Raw genomic sequence first — 11,462 nt, 5'->3', positions numbered from 1 at the left:
CGGATTTTAGCATTATAATAAATGCCTTGTCCACTTAGCGGACTTTCACTAAGTCAATGATTGCAATCATGGCAATACCCACTTTTACCGCCAACTATCCATCCCAACTCGTATTCCGCATCAATATGCACCACTTCATTATTGCCGCCAGGCACCTGATTGCAGATCTCACGGAATTAGGACCATCATTGATCGCCTAGCACAGCCATCACTGACATCAGCATCAAGCGTCACTTAATAGAATGCCGCAGCCAAAATACCTATTCCACAGCAAAAGACCTAATACCGTGACCTTTCCACTCACTTTACTAAGGCTGTTACAATGCCAAGATAATGCCGCACACATCTACTTCAGTGTACTACCTTCAGTGTACTTTGCCACAGCAACACAGCAGCCCAAGAGTCCGTATGTCGGGGGAATTCTTTCTGATCATTAAGTCTATACGTGGTAAAATCATGTGGGTGCTGTTACTTTAGAACTCTGGGAGCACGCGTTTTGTATCATTTCTTACCAATTGATGTACTAAGGACTTACTAAGGACTTGTTTCAAGTATTCTAATTTTATTCCGGACTTGTAGTATAAAAGCTAGTATAGTAGTAGTTCCTAGGGAAGTTACTGGACACTAGCCATCATCCATGTTATCGACCACCGTTATTGCTTGTACTCGCTAGGAGATAGACAATAACAACATAGTCACTCCGAGTTATACTCTCTGTCATGGCTTTTCTTCTAACGGTATTGGTGTACACTCATATTGCGCCAATACATGGAATTTGGTGTCCACAACTCGCTTTTATCTTTTAATCCGCCAGCATCGTTTCACTTTCACCAGCCAGCATCATTTTCATCAGTTTTCACCTTCTACGTCACCATCGTTTTACCCAGTTCAGTTCAGGATCGTTATGTCCCCGTGTGGACTCAGATTAGGATTGTTATTGCCGCCAGCAGCATCTGTCACGGAATTTTGGTCAACAGCTTCAGTATAGGATCATCAGTCACGGTATTTGGTATCTTGCCGTCAGTTTCAGTATAGGATAGTCTCCGTGTAGACTCAGGATTAGTATCAGTTTCGTTTCGCTGTCATTAACCTCAGTATAGTTTCAGTTTCAGTCCAGCCCCATCCCAGCCATCGTTTTGCCATCACTAGTTCCCCCTCATATCATCGCCAGTTCATCTTATCTTCATTTTACCACCAGTTTCTCGTTTCTCAACTACAGTCTTCATCTCTTGCCGTCACGGTATTTGTTATCTTGCCAACGGTATTGCTCTTTGACGGCATTTTCTCTAATTCCGTCAACATTGCCCACGGCTTTTACTAGTTAAATTGCCATCATTTCATTCACGGTTTGCCGGTATTCCCAGTTATACCGGATTCCATTCCTTCTCGTCTATCGAGACCCTTCCCAGCTTACAGCCAACGTTTTCTAGTACTCGATCGTTAAGGGTACTACTTTGCTGACTGAAAAGTCGCAGTGTATACTTGCGTTCTTGAGGAATTCATCACATGGAGGTGCACCGAAACACTCGCACAACAACAAAGCCTTTATTGCTGCTACGTGCCATTTGCCATGAACTCCTCTAGAGTTTTGGTTTTTGCCGTTGCCACGGAAGTTTAGGCTCATCAGCGGTCATCCCAAAATATAGTGAACATTTTCAGAAGGTAAGATTTGAGACCGATAAGCCGGTAGGTCTGGGGATCTGTGCATCTACAAGAGGCCAACGAAACTTTTTCTCCCTACTAAGGTACTTCCAGTCGTGGGGAAAAGTGCAAAGCATTTCCCAGCTAAGCGTGAGTATATCAGTGAGAAAGAGAGAATATCATAGATCAATCAGGTTACACACTTACGCATAGATACCCAGGCACGCTTGGTTGAGATGAGAAAAAGAATCTATCAATTGGATTATGCGGAACTCAAAATGTCAGTCACGGTGTAGCTCATGTACAAGCATCTCGAATCATTTCGGTAGGAGACTGCTACTGGACCATGATGAGGGAAGAGAAAGCAGGCTCCTTCTGATAGGTGATACGTCCAGTTTAAATGTACATGGTATATATACCGCCAAGTAGCTCTATGCCATAAATGATTAAAGGGGGAAAAATGAATGGAGAAGTTGGATATCACCTGGATTAGATATTAGACTTCAGACAAAAGGTGTACGACGGTTTTGGGGGTCCTATTTCCTCACGACATTCGCAAGACTGGGAACCATGTGGGATGTTTGCACAACCATATTCTATGAGAATCGATCATATAGACATGTGCCATTTCACCATTCACTGTAGCCATAATACATGCAGATGTAAGAGCTGAAGTTAGTTCACTTTGGCTGGCATACAGATCTTGAACTTGGCCCACTTCTTCGGAGGAATACATAAATACGGAATATATCACATTGTTGGTCTGCCTGGAAGGACACCATCAAAGAACAAAAGTGAAGATTTCCCAAAAGGTAGAAGGTTTCCGTGGCGCTAAGCCGGATGAGGCAAGCAGCCCGGTGGGTATAGCGAAAATGGATGCGAATCCTACTTATAAATAGATCTAAGATTACAAATTCGAAGCTAAAACTCTTGCTTCGGAACAGCGAGATCTACCGAGGCCCCACCGCCAGAAAACTTCCCATGAGATCGGAATTAAGATCTGGGAAGACGACCTGAGTGTATTTCTTAGTTTTGTTGGGAAACTAGAGTCTTGAATAGAACTAGGAATGAGTGTCGCGAAGATTGTTCACGGTCACTGAGCATTGTCTTACCGAGTTTCCGCCATTAAGGTCCGTAAAGCTTGAAGTTCTTAGCTTGCTGGATGCCACCTTGATAACGGACGGCTCCTTCAGCTCTACCAGTGGAAGCTTGAGTCATTGTATGATACGATGTTACCTACCTACTGGCTTCAATCCCGACAAGTCGGAGCACCCACCTATAGACTTCTTCACCGCCGACTCCATTCAGCTTTCCAATGATCAATTCAGCTACCCCAATCAGGACCTCATTTCAATCCACGTGTTGACAGATGTTACCCCCATTCCTTAACTCAACCATGCGTGGCAATTGTATCTTTGTTACAATCATTCGCCACCAGCCACAAGTTACGGCAGTTGCGAGAACAAATAAGCGAATCATAGAACATGGAACTATTAGGATCTGTAAATTTAGGGTTGCAAATGGTAAATCTGACCCTGAAGTATATAGAAATGCCGTCTGAACTAATGCAGCAAATGGAAAACGAGGGCTACAGCTTTGAAAAAAAGTATTTGGTAAGGAGAGACAAACATGGCTGGTATGAGTATCATCCACTTTAGTTAGAATAAGAACCACTTTGGCTAGGATCAATTTGTCAGCCAGCAGTCAAGACTTTCGGTGACACCTGGCATGAACAAGGTGTGACCTTCTGATATTCCAAATGACTAGTATGAACAGTCGGGGGACACAGCCGGTTGAGGCTACCCAGGAATAAGTATAATTAACGCCGAGAAAAAGATAGGAACAACCCACATATGTGCTCCAGCATGCATGGACCTCTTTCAAAGAACCACTAAAAGAATATGAGATCGAAATCTTAATGTTATCTGGGCAAATTTCACTTTGAGGAAAAAGGTCCTGAACAACCGTATATCCATGTCGTATCGGATCTAATGTGATATGGATGAATGGCGAACATGGAAATAGCACTTGACCTTTCGTACCGGAGGTGTCGCAGATTATCTGCCAGAGAGTGGGAGAAATGGATGTTCTATACACCCATCCACCATGACTCTCTTCAGTGGGGCCAAGAAACTTCATCGAGCTGATTTTGGAATGTATCGGAAGCGTCCATGTTCCCGAATATATCGAAAATGTACTGAACTCTGAGACAGGGTCCGGTAGCTCCATAGTTAGGGCACGACCTGATACCGATACCTTTATGGGCCATGACGCCCCATAGAACCTGGGGGATAGAAGAGAGGTGACATGCATCGATGATGGTGATTGTAGGATGGATAGTTCAACTACAGCCTTATCACTGGGAGTGGATTCGTTCAGTGGTGTGCCGGGTGGTAATTGCAGGCTACCAGGTCCTGGCTGGGAAAAAGTGGCCCAAGAGTCGTCACCGTCATAGATATTAAGTGAGTTGGATATAAGTTGATGAACTGGGATTGGCACTGTCAGCTCTCTAAAATATGGTCAAAATCAACGTTGACATACTTTGTGGATCTCGGTAGGTCTTCCTCAGTTGTAATAGACGACTACCAACTTGTTCAGGTGTATGATGTTCACCCGTCGTGTCATAAATAAAATCAGAAATGAAACGATTATGGCAGATGTGACGTTTGACCACCGTTTTACAACCAGAGAGTGCTCGCGGGGGATGTCGATAAGATTGGTAGGTATGTTTGTATTTTTTGAGTCCTTCATGCAATGATGAGCATCCAGCTTATGTAGGTGAGTAGAGGAAGGGATTCATCCTGTATCAATGCTACCTCGCTATGGAGCAAAGTCAGGACTTCGACTGGATCAACCACCTATACGAACAGATCAGGAGGCCACACCATCCCTTCTCTCCCCTTCAATTGCTTCCAAGATTTACGTCCTGTCGCGACAAGGTAACGTTCAGTGGCATCCGAAAACTCGTCGTTGGTGGTGAGATTCTTGATACTAAAGCATCCTAAGTAAGACATGAGATCAGAATGATCAAGAGTCGGCCACTCTGAGCCTAGTTATATAGGTCGTTGGGCCACCTGCGTTCATGGCCATAAATGCGGGCCAAGAAGCAGAGAGGTGCCATAGGAATGATCTCTGAAAAGCACCGATTGACAATGTTTTCATGTGAGCAAGAGCACGACCCATGATGGTGGTACGGTGATGTCCCTAGGTTGTCCGATCTTGAAGTATCAAACCGGTGCATCCCCCAGTGCCCACTTCTTAGAACCACTTCAATAAGTCACGGGAAGTGGCAGACGAAGACACACAATTGTTTCTCTTCACTCCTGTCACTCCTAAGTTCCTGTCCAAAGGAAATGCATAGTGGCACCGAAAGCATTTCTTTATAACATTTTAGTCTGGCCAGAAACTGAATCCTTTCCGCTAAAATTTGACTTCCAAAAAATGGAAACATGTATAAAGAAAATTTTCAGCTCCACAACCCATTTCCATCAGATTTCCTTTGGGTTGGAATAATGTGCAGTCAGGCTTCTCTGGCACTTGTGGGAATTTATACTACCGACATTTTACATTTGATCAAACTCACACCGAAATTGTGGTAAGGCATTGATGGAAACATTTTTTAAAGCCACAAAAAGATAAAGGTTTATTTCCTTGAGTCAATGTGGCAAGCTGCTGTAGTTTTCCATGAGAGCGCCAGACATCTAATGGAAATGTATACTTAGTCGTTTCAGAACGTCGGGTTCTGATTCGGCCCGGATAGCCGAACAAAGCGAATCCGCGCAGACGGCTGCAGATGGCATGCTTTGGGCTTCTCCTTCCTGTCACGATCATCTTCTACTCAGACTGTTTTCTCGCCATATCTCGAGTGTTTGACCACGATCCCATCAGCACATATTGTTGCGGGTCAGTATTCTTCATCAATAGAGCTGGCCACTGCCGGTGTGCCCAAGATGTGCCTGAAATGTCACCTTCACCGTCAGTCACATATGCCAACAACGTCTGCTATGTGATTAAGCCAGAAAACAACTAAGGATCGTTTCACCTCGTGGTGTCTCTATCACCAGCTAGCAAAGCACAACTAGACTTCTCCCTCAAGGCTTTCTGGAATAATGTACCACATGGAATTCATTCGTCCCGGACGGCGATAACTGGGATTTGTGTCCTTGACTGTATGTTGGTATCCTTTGGTTAAATGACGGTTTCGACTCACAAGCAACGTTTTAGATTTGTATTTGTGTAAATTGAAATAAAAGATTACGATGTTCTCAAGTCTTCGGTGTGCACTGTACACAACTGTGAGCCAGAACTGATATACACTATCTATTTCGCCATTTAATGATATAGAATCCTGTCCTTGAGACTGTGCCCACTCCACGAATATTTATCAACACACTACGGGCCTTAAGTCAGTGCAGCGCTCTCTCCGGCTATGGTAGCCTTCACTCTCACCTTTCTTCCTACACCGTCTCTACAGCTGAAGCTATATCCGAAATATGGCCATTAAGCAAATTCCCGGTGCATAGCTTCCTACAGTGAACAGTGCCTCAAATATTAGACCATCACCGAATCCAGAAACACCTATCAGGAAATGTGTATATCATCTTCTCCATGTACGCACTTGGCTGTCCGACATACATTTTTGACTCACAGGGAAATAAGATAGGATGACTGTTCTCCTTTCCTTGTCTCTCGTATACCGCTGACATGATCTGAAGTTGATGCATCGTTAAGAATTCTTCTCTCGAAAATTCAATCCAGTCCTCTCTACTAAGATTTCGTAGACTCGCCTATTATCAAAAGGGTTGCCCAGAAGCTAGTATGTGTTTGTTGCATAGATATATTTGAGAGCTAAAATAAAAACTGTAGTAATATCTTGCTTTCAAGTTCCACCTTCACTACACAAACAGGCACTCTCACGTTGGTTTCAATTGTGTTCTAGTGTACAATTTCCTTAGACATCTGTTCTGGTCAAGGCATCAAGCCCTTCAATGAGAATGCTGTTGATGTATATGTGCGTTACGGTTTCATCTGTTTTTCTCACATTTATCATTGTAGATAGAGTGCTTCGACCAACGTACGTCGACAGTCCTAGCTTCCTGACAACTTGATCTGGTCATCGAGAGGGTTCCCGTGCAACTATACCATACTAGAAAGCACTACTCCTGCCCTTCGATGTTTATACTTCCATCACAACGAGATACTGCATGATGGAGACATTATCTGCCCCTGTTCACCGCTGTTGTGCTCCTTAGCAAAGATGTTTCCAGGAACACGGCTGTCTATAACATGACGACATCGCCACCCTAAAATCATTGAGGTATGGCATTGAGTTGTCTGACAGAACACGCACACTACCATGTCCCGCTAAAATCCCCATCTAAAATCCGTCTCTGTGCGGACTTGTAATAAGGGTTGCTTCCTGTGATTCAGCGGATGTCAATAATGTGTGGGAAGGTTATCCTAACAAACGAGGTGAGATGTCTGATTAATTACGGAAATGTAGATACCAAGTCATAGCTTAATAATCATGATTGTACCTACTATCTTTTCCGTTGTCTTCAATGTAAGAGGTAACCTTACGCTCAATTTGGTCCAAAGCGCGATTCGCGATCTATTATTTACAGAGTCTCACCGACTTTGCTCGTACTTAACCGGAACCAACCATTCGTCATACCCAACACCGCCTCAGTTTAAGTGCAGTTCGAACAACATATAGAGCAGCAACGGCTGGCTGCATACTGGACATCTTTCCATGGATGCTACAGCCACCGAAGTAATGCACCTATCCCCAGATCAGTCTTTACTCAGAAGTTGCAGGTGCATCTATACCGTTTACAGAAAATGTGACCACATATAGTTACAGTCAAATCCTTGCATGGCGACCTCCCACAAGAGCGACAATGAAGAGACAGTGACGATGAACTTCCGACTTGAGCTACCAATAGCTTCTCCGAGGTTTGGCTGTTCAACATAAACAAGCTTCTAGCTTTTATATATGCATTGATGAAGGCAAAAATATGACCCCACCTACCTATTGTCCCTCTCAAAGGGATCGAAGTGTAACCACCAATCATGAGATTTTGCATACATCTCGGAAGTCAATGATCTTCCGGTCGGCGCTGGTGGGTCGTCATTAACAAAGTTTTGGACCATCGCATTATTAGCATCCTCTTGTTCAAGCTGTTGAATCAATGTGAGAATAGGAACCAATAGAAATATGTTCCAGCGACGCATACGATTGTGGGATGACGAATACCGGAGCTCTGTTATTATCGATATATCATTATAACTCAGCCGTTTCTTGGACAAAGTCAACATGTACTGGAGTTTTGGTCTTTGCGATCAAATGATACTGGATGCTCATTGCGTCAGAAGCATCACCGAAAAGACCAATGCTCCAGACCTGAGATTTTGCAAGCAAACCATCGGTACCAAAATGCACCGTCCTGAGGTGCTGAAATGACTATTAAGCTCAACAAAGGGGATAGTAGGGTTGAAACTCACGTCGACATAAGCCTCTTCCTCCGGAAAACCGATACGCTCCTCTGATTTACACCATACGCACTTGGGATGCAAAAGCGAACCCTTATAATGTTTTTCTAAATTATCAACGATACGCTCGCACTGTGTACAGTAGGCTTCGACATGGGCTGTCACGCAATGCTACATGAAATGAAATAAGAAAGAGGTAAAAACAGACAAATGGAGAAAATCGATACCAATGCAAATTCGGCGTCCCCTTCAAACCCCGGTGTTCCTTCGCATAAAGTGCATCTCGGATGACGGGAAGAATTTTTGAAGTATTCAGAAAGCTCATGTTCGTAGAGGCACCTGTGACAAATAGAGCAAGTCACGCAGAGTCGATGGTCATCCTCATAATGCTAAGACGGAGACAGGGGTCAAAGTTTGGAGATACAGAATGAAAGGAATGGCCTACCACATCACACAATTCCTGGTTTTTGAAACCTCAGCCACAGACTGAACAGTTCGGATGATTCCACGAGCCTCGGTAGTGCTCATCGAGAGAGCTCTGGGATTTGAATGAGCGGCCACAGCGTCTACAGCTGATTCTTTGTTATGGTGATAACGATTGCATAAATGTGGGGAATGAGAAATAGAATCATCAGTTGGGTTTTTATTCTATGGATAACCCTAGAAACGATTGGACAGACTCGCTCTCAGTAACAATCAATCTTAATCGAAGTGAGCTCAGCGGACCCAATTTGTTTTCCATATACACCGCGTCAAAAAGGTATCAGAACTGCAAAATTTGCCATCCTTGAAGTTGAGTCACGATTCCTCATTCCAGAATCCAGAGTGTCGAGGAATCATATGATACGTGCTTGAGAGTTCAGTTCTATTAGTATAGACAAAAGGGAATGAGATGATATAGACCAAGACGACACGCACGGAATGCATCTGGTGCAGGTAAAACAAGCCGGCTCGAATAACTCGTAAGAAACCGTAGACTTCAACGCTTCAGTAAAAAGCATGGCCAATCTAGTTTCAGGAGGAAGGAGAGCGGAAACGAGGAGAAGATGAGAAGAATCGCATGCAAAAGCCAGGTGCCTTGAAAGATCTACTTTTAGCGTAGGTAGAAATGAAACACATCTAGGAAAACTTCTCGGCATATTGGGTCCGCACACCAGGTTTTCTAACCTCTTTAGTACAGAATGTAGCTATGCCGTTAGGGAGAAGCCAAATCGCTTGCACAACCGGGCCGAGATTTGAACCGCAACTCCACTCGTGTGCGTTCTCTGGGGCATTGAGTAAACATTGTTCAGGATCTCCAACAGGGAACCTATTTCTATAATACTGCGCCAATAATGTTGCAATAGCGAATCACCATTCTATCCTCTTCAATCATCCGTAATTTCAAATTGATAGCTGCCCTTGTTGCAAACTTCAAAGTTTCGGTGTGAATCAAATGCTAGTTCGACTAAATTTTATGTTAATCTCGAAACGATCTCGAAAAGTCACTGGCTTAGTAGTTATAAAACTGAAGGATTTGAGAAAGGTAATTCTAATTAGTAACACTTCCAGGTTTGTGCATAGTTCGAAGGCTTATACCCGATATCTTCCCGGTGACTACCTGCATATAGCCATCACACAGCATAGGGTAGACACTCGACTGCCCGCCTAGTACCACTTCGTAGAATGATGGATGAGTATGGGAATAGTATGACTCGAAAACTTCGGGGGAATGGAGGTTCAGCGGGAAACAGGATTGGAGATGAGGATGCTCGCCATTCCTTCCAAAGTTTGGGACGAAGGGCAGAGGTGGAAAGGAAGTAGCATGATAGCCACTTGTATCCGCCTCTCCTGGAGTGATGGTGGGGAGATAAGCATAAAAGTCTTCATTTCGAAAACCCAAAGCAAAACTTGAGCTAGGCGCCTCGAATGCTGGGCCGTAAGGATAGTCAAATTTGCCGGAGGAGAAGGGAGACAATGTACTATCGGACGATGGATCAGGGTTGTTGATATTGTGTGTGGAAATTGTGTCTATACAGTAAATAGTTTAGCTGTCATTCAGTATGCAGCAATAAGGGATTGGACACCTCGTCGTTTTCTGTATGTACCAGCGCTTTATGCGCGGCTTCGGTTGGAAATCAACACAAGTTTCTTGTCTGTGGCGCTTGACGCAGCGCATACAAGGTCGGCAATGATCACATTTTCGATGCTCTTGTCTACACGCAGTACATGCCTTTTTGACCTGTTGGCGCTTCTGGCGGAGAGGCTGAGACTGTATATCGTGCAACAACCCGGAATCGTGGTAATTCTGGGGTGTAGGGAATGGCTGCATGGTGTTCATAAGCAGTGCCAAGAGAGAGAGTAGGATGCAGTCGATGGCTGCAGAAAATGGGCATTCAAAGCAAGCCCAGTGATGTTAACCGAACAATGTTACGGAGCGAGTCAGCACATGCCTTGTTAAAACCTGAATTACCTTTAAGGGATCGCATTCTTACCGATCCTCTCTCTGGCTTGCGGCATCAGGTTGCTTATCAATCTCTGAGGAGATATGATGAAGAATCGCAAGATGCAGGACCGTTTGTAGATCCGACTATTCAGAGAAGTACCCAGAACCACTCAATGATATATACGGAATTCCATCGTGGAGAAAAGGAAAGCAACGGTACCAAAATTCGTTTAATATTACACCGTGTCCATTCCCCTAATCAACTGATATGCTCCCCACCACCTCCCCTATGTTCTATCAAGTACTTTACTAGTGGTGTAAATGGCCGCCAAAAAACGTTAAGGTCTATTACAGATTCTACTGTATTACATGGTGTCATACACCCCGCCTATCAGAGTAATTTACAGCCTGCTTACCATCAGATATTCCATCCCACTTACTCCAAAGACTTCCGACACTTAAGCGCCTAAAGTAGAGTGCAGAACAGTACCTTAGGTTGATATTTTTATTAGACAAATCTGTCCCAATCAATTCATAAGTGCTCCGCTGGATCACGCTCACTCAAACCATGATAGACAAAGATTCTGATCATTGCTATTCGAACAACGGTCCTTTCCTTGATCTGTACTGCCAGGCAGATCTCACCAAGTCTTCCATCAAGTTAAGAATTTTTCCAGAGGAATTTGAGAAATTATCTTGGCAGTTCTAAGAGACCTAATGGTCTACTCCCACTCCAATTGAAATCAAACTTCCACTCAGAATTTTCGATGGCACTTTGATGCTGTTTTCGAAGTTTTAAATCAGTCCAGAAGTTACCACTGAAGGGCCACCTGCACAGGGGAACTTTGGGGATCCGATTGTACTGTACCATTTCAATCGATTCGTCGGTCACAGGTCACAGCGA

The 11,462-nt window shown here is 44.0% G+C and overlaps 1 protein-coding gene across 1 annotated transcript; it reads right to left on the bottom strand.

Moving 5' to 3' along the window:
- Positions 1–6,121: 6,121 nt before the first annotated feature.
- Positions 6,122–8,661, bottom strand: EV420DRAFT_1477351 (uncharacterized protein; the record flags this gene model as incomplete). The annotated part of the gene is made up of 12 exons (XM_060469409.1): positions 6,122–6,219; positions 6,290–6,428; positions 6,720–6,777; positions 6,994–7,060; positions 7,183–7,252; positions 7,316–7,400; positions 7,673–7,821; positions 7,878–7,904; positions 7,964–8,095; positions 8,146–8,304; positions 8,361–8,472; positions 8,579–8,661. 12 exons carry the CDS (start codon positions 8,659–8,661, stop codon positions 6,122–6,124), a joined length of 1,179 nt encoding a protein of 392 aa, XP_060334272.1.
- Between the last annotated feature and the right edge of the window lie 2,801 nt (positions 8,662–11,462).

Source organism: Desarmillaria tabescens (assembly GCF_030435595.1).
Source record: "Desarmillaria tabescens strain CCBAS 213 chromosome Unknown EV420scaffold_9, whole genome shotgun sequence".
NCBI classification, from domain to species: Eukaryota; Fungi; Basidiomycota; class Agaricomycetes; order Agaricales; family Physalacriaceae; genus Desarmillaria; species Desarmillaria tabescens.
The sequence above is the reverse complement of the archived record's forward strand: the minus strand, read 5'-3'. Positions and strand labels throughout refer to the sequence as shown.